The 9,517-nt window shown below is 36.1% G+C and overlaps 1 protein-coding gene across 1 annotated transcript; it reads left to right on the top strand.

The window, feature by feature from the left end:
* Positions 1 to 3,617: 3,617 nt before the first annotated feature.
* LOC110873368 (trans-cinnamate 4-monooxygenase) lies at positions 3,618 to 7,812 on the top strand. The gene is made up of 4 exons (XM_022122285.2): positions 3,618 to 4,292; positions 5,191 to 5,535; positions 5,665 to 5,798; positions 7,078 to 7,812. The coding sequence occupies exons 1-4, from the start codon at positions 3,853 to 3,855 to the stop codon at positions 7,674 to 7,676; spliced, it is 1,518 nt and encodes a 505-aa protein (XP_021977977.1). The 5' UTR covers positions 3,618 to 3,852; the 3' UTR covers positions 7,677 to 7,812.
* The last annotated feature ends 1,705 nt before the right edge of the window (positions 7,813 to 9,517 follow it).

Genomic DNA, 9,517 nt, shown 5'->3' with positions numbered 1-9,517 from the left:
GAAGATTTGAAGATGGTCCTCTGGGTCCTCAGACCCATCGTACGTTCTGATGTGGGACGGCATCTTGATCTTCGTTTGAAAATCATAATCGGTTATTTGCTGTGAAAAGCATGAAAGGTTACTTGGCTTATAGGGTTTGGCCAAATCTTCTTCAACCCCTACTCCCGTGTTATTGCCATTGCCGTTGTTTCCTTGAGTGGCCAATACTTGATTGATAAAGTGCTGCCATGGGAAGTTGGCCATCATCTTGGTCATCATCTGGGGCATGGGGTTGAAGCCTTGAAGGCTTCCGGGTGCAACTGAATAGTTAACTCCAAAGGGGGTGCTCATAGCAGCGCTTCGTGTCAGGGGGAGCACGGATAGGGCTTGCTCCCAAGTAGTTGTTGTTGAAGCTGGAAGGCTTGTCACTGGGGATTGCAGGAGCTGATCTAGGGTCAGCTCATGGCCCAGAGGAGCACCACTCATAACTGGTTGAGATGAAAAGAGAGGATATATTATAGGGTTTGCCATTGTAGACAAATATGGAATAGGGTTTGGAGGATTAATGGGACCAGCCTCATTCCTGGTTGTAAAAGGTGGAATGGGAGGTCCGGGCGACAGCGTTGGTTCAGGCTCATCATAGTCTTGACGAATCCTTACTCCCTTATCCCTTTCTTTGTTCATATATTGGTTGAGGAGAGACCTCAACTCAAGGAAATTGTTAGCAACACCCTCGGGGGTAAGTTCGATACGCGTTGGAGTGTCAGGGACGCCAACATTAGGGGAAGGAACTCCAGATCTGGAAGGAGTCGGAGTGTTAAAGGTAAGAAACTCGGGTGTGCTCCCCGGAGTTGAGAAAGAGGTTGGTATAGCCACATGAGCTTGGCTGCTACCTGGGGTTGAAGTGTTTGGGGACCTGATTTACTTCACCCGGGGATCCACTTTCAGACATGGTGATTTCAAGAGAAAAGAGCTACACTACTAGGTCTTTTTGAGGAGAAATAGCGGCGTGGCCCCACGGTGGGCACCAACTTGTTGATGCAACAAATAATAGACCAAGGATAGTAGCGAGGATGGTTAGGCAAAAGGGTTAAAGGGTTTAACCTTGCCTAACGCAGGTCGTGGGGTCCCCCCACGTTTGCAAGACGTGGAAGGAGGTTCACTAGTTTATTTTTGTTGTTTGCTAAGGATCCTTCTCTGAAGTGTGTTCAGATTCGGATGAAGGAGCAAATAGAATATGTGTGTGTTGGATGTGAGAGGAAACGACTTGCATGAAGCAAGTACCTGATGTGAATGACCAGAGTTTTAAGGAAACAGGTCTGGTCCGGAATGTCCCAACTCAGTAAATGAAGTTTCAATTATATAGGAGAAGACATCTCCCAAAGAGGCATTCATTTGACTAGTGACCTTGCTTGCAGCGAGGGGTTGCCCTTTCGGGGGTTGAAGCCTTTTGACCCCTGGATAATAGCGTGTGCTCTGCAGACCTACGTTGCTTTTGCGGCTGTGGGTTGGTGAAGCAATCCCTGGATGTGACTGGCTACTGTTTCCGCGTTGCTTTTCCCCACTTCACAGCTTTTTAACCTTCGAACCATTTAACCTTTCAGACATTTATGTACTTAAATCATTTTCTTTGGTCTTGGGCTACCCCCTACATCAACTAACATACCTCTATGAAAAACAAAACCAAAATTGTAGAATTCTTATTGACCCCACTACCATCATCATCCCAACCCCCACACCCCCAACCCCCACACACACTTCTAAAATCAGAATTAGAAATTCCAAATAACCCATTATCAATTTTACATGCTTAAACCATAGAAACCCATAAATTCCGGCAACTTAACCGCAAACAAAGCAACCATTGATCAACGATATAAAAAATATGATTTAGGGGCTGTTTGTTTACCTCTTAATGTACCTCTTAATGGTTCATACCTCTTACTGGTTCAACACTTAGGTTAAGACTGTTTGTTTCGCGAGCAATGTCTGAATATGATTTAGGGGCTGTTTGTTTACCTCTTAATGTACCTCTTAATGGTTCATACCTCTTACTGGTTCAACACTTAGGTTAAGACTGTTTGTTTCGCGAGCAATGTCTGAATGGTTCAGACATTTGCCTCTGAATGATTAAGAATTATACAGAATCTGAATGGTTAAGACCTCTAATCTGAATTGGTCAGACATTTGCCTCTGAACGGTTAAGCATTATATTGGCTCTTAATAGTTCAGATCTTTTACTGGTTCAGCACTTAATTATTCAGAAGTTGCCAAACAGCCCCTTAGAAAATATTAAGAGAACAACTCCTAGTTTGACTAAAGAGTTTTTTAACAATAGTAATAAAAATAAAACTGTTATTAAATGGAATAGCATTAAGGTGACAGCTATAAAGAAAACAATAGATATAAAATGTGAGATCATCTTGAGAAATAAAATAATTGGGGTCACGATACAAGTTGAGACGAGAGGTTGTGTGTAAATGACACCCGAAACGAAGAACAAATATAAACCACTCGTGAACCAATTGGCTCCTTCCCACCTACCCCGATCCAACTTTCATGCTTTCTACCTAATCGCTTTTTTTCTTTTTCAAACATTTACACATAAGTTTAAGGCGTCAAACTTTTAAGTTTTAATCACCCAACTTTAATTAAACTTAAAAAAAAAAGTAAAAACCTTTTTATTTATTTATTGAAAAGCTACAAATCTCATAATATTTAATGAACAGGTTTTTATTGTTCGTGAGTTATTCAGTCTTTTCTTATTCTTACTTTAAGTATTTGACCCAACTAATACTTGTATCTTTATATAAACAATAGACATTATTTAGAATTCTTGTATCTTTATATAAACAATAAACAATAGACATTTCAAATGTATTGTCTAATAACCTGTAACCTTGACTTTAAGCAGTTATAAGACTTGTGGAACCAAGGCATATATTTTCAAAATGGGTGTTTAATAATATTCAATTTTTGATAGAGATTTATGAAAATCATATATAGATATAATACAAATTAGAAAAGAGAGCATGATAGTTGCGTTGTTTACTAGGAAACTATTTTATGTATCATAGTTAAAACAGAAGGTTTAGGTCCAAGGTTTGATACAAAACTACAATCGAGTCAGGGGTCTCATTGGAAGCAGTCTCTCTATTTCTATGGGGTAGATGTAAGGTTGTCTACATCTACCCTCCTCAGACCCTAACTTAGCTTTGCTATTGGTGGGATTTACTCAGTATGATGATGATGATAATGACTTTTTATTTCGATATATAAACAAGACTCATTTAAGTACACTTGTTTTCCAAAAAGAGAGTAAGATCAGTATTACAAATACACAATGAATCGCAAAATATAAAACAATGTCGAAGAAAAAAGACATAATAACAAAAATAAAGAAAACACAATGTCAAATTAAAAAAACATAATGAGCTAAACAAAAATTCTAAAATCTACAAGCTAAAAATTCAAAAGCGAAAACCAAAAATCAAAGATCGTACAGCTTGACAAGATAGCGAAAACCAAAAATCAAAGATCGTACAGCTAAAAATTCAAAAGCAAAAACCAAAAACCAAAACCATGCTAACTTCAGAGTTTAGCTTGAACGTGACACTCGATAGTCGTCGTGCCACTACAAAAAGAGAGGTCTATGACATAACCTTTGCATAACTGAATTCATATAATAACACACAAAAAACCAAACTTGCACACTTCACCGTCAAACTTGGCTAACGCCGTCACCCATTTCCCATCTGACCAACTCCCCTCCGTCCATCACTCCACCTAACCCCATCCGTCACCCCTATAAAACCTCCCATCATTCTCCAAAAATCACAACACCACCACCGTAACCAACCAACCCAACCCACCATGGACCTCCTCCTCATAGAAAAAACCCTCGTCGCCTTATTCGCCGCCATTATCGGCGCAATAATAATCTCCAAACTCCGCGGTAAAAAATTCAAGCTCCCACCTGGCCCAATCCCGGTTCCAATTTTCGGCAACTGGTTACAAGTTGGCGATGATTTGAACCACCGGAACTTAACCGATCTGGCTAAAAGGTTTGGTGAGATCTTGCTGCTACGCATGGGTCAGAGGAATCTGGTAGTTGTGTCTTCGCCTGAGCTTGCTAAAGAGGTGTTGCATACACAAGGAGTGGAGTTTGGTTCGAGAACAAGGAATGTTGTGTTCGATATTTTTACTGGGAAGGGTCAGGATATGGTGTTTACGGTTTATGGTGAGCATTGGAGGAAGATGAGGAGGATCATGACCGTACCGTTTTTCACCAACAAAGTTGTTCAGCAATACAGGTTATTTTTTATTTTATTTTATTTTATTTTTTTTATTGAAAGGTGATAGTTTATTTATTTATTTTATTTTTTTATTGAGAGGTGATGTTAACGAGTTTGAACTCTTCTACTTTTAGCTCAAATGACTTTGTCATTGGATCTGACCTTAATAACTAAATAGATGTTATTATTAAAGTGAATATATTAGATATGATTTAGATTTATAGGATTAAATTATTGTATAAATGAGTTTTAATATACAAAATCCGTGAACGAAAGAGATTTTTTTTTTCTACTTGTTAATGTTAAGCACGTATTTTAGTCCCAAAATCCGAAAAAAGAAAAATCGTGATTTTTACGGTAGTAGAGTAATTATATAATTATCTACTACCGTAAAATCTAGAACATTTTTTTTACATTTTGCAATTAATCATTATTTTTAAGCAGGGAAAAAATTTCAAAAAAAAAAAAAAAAAATCCCTCCATTTCTTGCGTTAAAAAAGTATTTTGTATGTTAAAACCAAATTATATTTGATCTTTACACTAGTTTTATAATATTTACAATAACGGGATGATTTGATTATGTTGTATTTGTTTTTGTGTCATTAGTGTAGGTTTTTATTGGCATATTAATTTAGGTTTTTTTGGGTATTTCATATTTGCTTAACTTATATTTTTAGTGGCATTTAGTTTTTATGCCATTAATTTGGATTTATAATAGCACTTTGCGTATGACACACCGTCCTAAGGGACATGCTTTGGTGGTAACGTGCCTCATGTATCTAAGAAGTGAAGTGTTCAAATCCTGCACAATGTACAAGTAGAGGTGGTTTATATGAGTATTTAGGAGTATGTTAGTTTATCGTTAAGAAAATATTATTACAATAAATCGTAGCTAATATATTATTTAAAAAAACAGGTATGGGTGGGAGGCTGAGGCCGCGGCGGTTGTGGACGATGTGAAGAAGAATCCGGCTGCAGCAACTGAAGGAATCGTGATCCGAAGACGGTTACAACTCATGATGTATAACAACATGTTCAGAATCATGTTCGACAGACGATTCGAAAGTGAAGATGATCCCTTGTTTTTGAAACTCAAGGCGTTGAACGGTGAGAGGAGTCGATTGGCGCAGAGCTTTGAGTACAACTATGGCGATTTCATCCCTATTTTGCGGCCGTTTTTGAGAAATTATTTGAAGTTGTGCAAGGAAGTTAAAGATAAAAGGATTCAGCTCTTCAAGGACTATTTTGTTGATGAAAGGAAGTAAGTATACGATTTGATCGAAGAAAAATCGATTGATTTGAATTAGAGTTACAATAAGTTTAGTGTTATGTGATTAATTATAGATCTAGATTCAATGAAGTAATTAGTGTTTTGTTTTTGGGAAAACAGGAAGATTGGAAGCACTAAGAAAATGGACAACAATCAGTTGAAATGTGCCATTGATCACATTCTTGAAGCTAAAGAGAAGGGTGAGATCAATGAAGACAATGTTCTTTACATTGTTGAAAACATCAATGTTGCAGGTATGCCCTATTTAAACTAATCATATATTTCTTTAATAACATAGTTATAACATACACCTATGTTAGATTAAAAAAATAAAATTTAAGCAAGACCTTTTTAATAAATAAAGTTACAATTTTTTGAAAATTTAAGTTGTTTTAATACTTTCATATGTTAAATTAAAAAAAAAAAAAAAAAAACAAAATGCAATACTTATAAAGGAAAATCAGGGTATTGAACAAATCATAAATGTGTTTACTAAAATAGGCATTAACTTTTTTAAACTATCAATTTGATAGTTATTAGTTAGTTACACACACCCAAACAATGCTAGTACTTTTTCTCTGTTTAATCGGTGCAAAAGTAATGGTACTTTTTGTGCAGGTGGGACTAAAAAAATAATCAAATATTTAGGGGACTAGGGGTGGTTCACTAGTGATAGAATCCATCACTCCCACTATCTAATAAAATTATGCCATGTCATCAACCAAATTTCATCACTAGTGATAGAAATGTAGGAGGGGTGGAATCACTAGTGATGGAATTCTATCACTCCCATTTTTTTCATCAACGGTCATGTGCAACGGTCCATTTTTTAAAAGTTCAACGCGTTGTGTGGTTAAAGCGTTAGATATATAACGCGTTTTGAACTCACCGGCGGCGGTGTGCCGTTCGATTATCACGCGTGACCGGTGGCCATCACGCTCCCGCCCCGGGTCCTCTTAGTATTGATTTATTTTTATTTTATTAAATGGTTTTGTGAGGTGGGACTAAAAAATAATCAAATATTTACTATTGATTTATTTTTTATTTTATTAAATGGTTTTGTAACAAGATAAATTAAAAAGAAATATAAATGTCTATTTTGGTGATATATTTAACATGAATATTCTCCTGATTTTCCCTAATTCAAACCCTACAATTTGTAGGGATCCAATTGACAGAAAAGACAATAATATAATTTTTTTTCTAACAAATAAGGCAATAAAATTCATGGGTTTTTTTTTTTTTTTTTTTTTTGATATTGTGGTTTTTAATATTTTATAATTATAATAATATTGTATGCACAATATGAGTCACATATGTGTATTTATTTATCACCACCCGTATTGCACCTAACACGTCTAGGAATTAATGCCACGTGCGTCAAACCTCCAACACATAAATTTTTTTAAGTAATTAAGATTCAAAATCGGATCTTGTTTGACTATTTGAATTATATGTTAATGTATAGTTAAAAAAAAAAACTTAAAAATTCTTGAATTTGATTTTTACTTCACTAAATTGTTTCTAAAACAGCAATCGAGACAACTCTATGGTCGATCGAATGGGGAATTGCGGAGCTAGTCAACCATCCGGAGATCCAAGCCAAGCTCAGGCACGAGCTCGACACCAAACTCGGGCCCGGTGTCCAGATCACCGAGCCGGACGTCCAAAACCTCCCTTACCTCCAAGCCGTGATCAAGGAAACCCTCCGTCTTCGTATGGCAATCCCGCTTCTAGTCCCACACATGAACCTTCATGACGCTAAGCTCGGCGGGTTTGACATCCCAGCCGAAAGCAAGATCTTGGTCAACGCGTGGTGGCTAGCAAACAACCCCGACCAATGGAAGAAACCCGAGGAGTTTAGGCCAGAGAGGTTTTTGGAAGAGGAAGCGAAGGTTGAGGCTAACGGGAATGACTTTAGGTACTTACCGTTTGGAGTCGGGAGAAGGAGTTGCCCTGGGATTATTCTTGCATTGCCGATACTTGGTATTACAATCGGGCGTTTGGTGCAGAATTTCGAGCTGTTGCCTCCACCGGGACAGTCTAAGATCAATACCGATGAGAAAGGTGGGCAGTTTAGTTTGCATATCTTGAAGCACTCTACCATTGTAGCTAAACCTAGGTCATTTTAAGGATTCTTGTTTATGTTCTTCATTGTTATGATTAAACCAAGTGGTGTTGGTGTTGGTGTTGTGTGATTTAAAGATTTTGAATTTGTTTTGTATATCGTTACATTTAGTAATAATCACACTGTTTTATATTTGTCTTTTTTAAGTCTCGAAACCACCTTTTAAATGTCAAAAAACTCACCCTTATTAACCATCCAAACCATCTTTTCAGAATTTTTAAGCGAACTTTTTTAAGGAATTGAAATTTGTTAAAAAAATTAAGTTGAATTTGGAAAGTATGAATATTTAAATTCAAAAGAATCAACATCTATCAAAAGAAAATTGAAACCACTAATTCGTTTAGTGCTAATGTGGGTAGCCCACTTGATAGAGGCATATGCCTCTTAAAGGGAAGATCTTATGTTTAAAGCTGAGGAAAGAGAATATTTTAGAATAACTAGAGAGGGTAACATTTGCCATTAAAAAAGTAATATATTCTTCAATGTATTAGCTAAAAGAGAGGGTAACATTTGCCATTAATGAAATGTCTTCTAAAAAACAAACGGTCTGCAGAGCTAAACGTCTGCGCGGCGCAGACATAAGAGGCCAGAAGAGGTTAAACTGAAAAAAACAAACACCCACTAACTCTCCCTCTCTTCCTATCATTGACATTAGTCTTCATGACCTTCATGTTACTATGATTACGACAAGTTTAATTTGATGACTATAAATCTTCTCTGACAACCGCTGTTGGAAATCTGCGACAGTTCCCCTAAAGATTCCAAAACTCTGTATCAACTGAATTTCATAAACGATGGAAATCTGCAATAGTTCCCCTAAAGATTCCAAAACTCCGTATCCACTGAATTTCATAAACTATGGCAAAATTACATAAGAATGACAGGTAAACGGACAACAAGTTGCGTTCAAAGTTCTAACACTAAGAACTTAACCCGAGGTCCGATAAGCATGGGTTTCATATAACCACAATAGCCTAACATTAAAACCTTATATTACCATTGGAATGAAATTATAGATATAAAGTATAAAGCAGGAGGACTCGATGATCTCCTTGAAAGCATGGTTGACATAACATTTCCCTGGACCTAACAAACAATGTTTTACTCAGTGTTCACTCATGCCTTTTCCATGTGTCAAAATCACTAGTATTCATAGAGTGAAAATGGGCTAAAATGCAAACATATAGGGCCATAGGGGTATATGGGCTCTCTTATAAAATCCACTTAATAGAATTTTTATGCTCATTAAAAATAAATAGACTACCACTCAGTCATGTCATACTCATATAGAATTTTTATGCTCATTAAAAATAAATAGACTACCACTAAGTCATGTCATACTCATACATGCTCAGTGTAGAGATCATGTACAAGAAGCAAATCTCCTCCGAAGTATACGTGAGAGGGAAATGCGACAAGTGTCAATTCTAATTCAAGGCATAAAGAGTAATTTAGTCTTTTCTCAAGTGAACTAGTTTCCCTCTTGATTTTCAAACACCTATAAGTTTTTCATACGTTAATATTTAAAAAAAAAACTACGTCGTATTAACGAGCATTTCATTCTATTTAATTCGAGCAGACTATTGCTATAGTTTTCTTTAAAAAATTACAGGATTTTGAATACTGATTACGTGATTTTGAATACCTAATACGCGATTACATGATTTTAATACCCATTACGTGATCACATATATCTTCTATACTATATAATAAAAGAAACCAATAAGTGGACACTTGTCATTATTCTAGACCATTTGCTATTACTTAATTGTAGATAATTATTATTTAATTTAAATTATTAAATTGTAGATAATTATTATTTAATTTAAATTATTAAATTTAATA

Source organism: Helianthus annuus, chromosome 8, assembly GCF_002127325.2.
Source record: "Helianthus annuus cultivar XRQ/B chromosome 8, HanXRQr2.0-SUNRISE, whole genome shotgun sequence".
Taxonomy (NCBI): Eukaryota; Viridiplantae; Streptophyta; class Magnoliopsida; order Asterales; family Asteraceae; genus Helianthus; species Helianthus annuus.
The sequence above is the reverse complement of the archived record's forward strand: the minus strand, read 5'-3'. Positions and strand labels throughout refer to the sequence as shown.

Coding starts and splice junctions, on each gene's coding strand:
- LOC110873368 (XM_022122285.2), top strand. CDS start 3,853: ATGGACCTCCTCCTCATAGAAAAAACCCTCGTCGCCTTATTCGCCGCC. Junction 4,293..5,190: donor AAAGTTGTTCAGCAATACAG/GTTATTTTTTAT, acceptor TTAAAAAAACAG/GTATGGGTGGGAGGCTGAGG. Junction 5,799..7,077: donor TGAAAACATCAATGTTGCAG/GTATGCCCTATT, acceptor TTTCTAAAACAG/CAATCGAGACAACTCTATGG.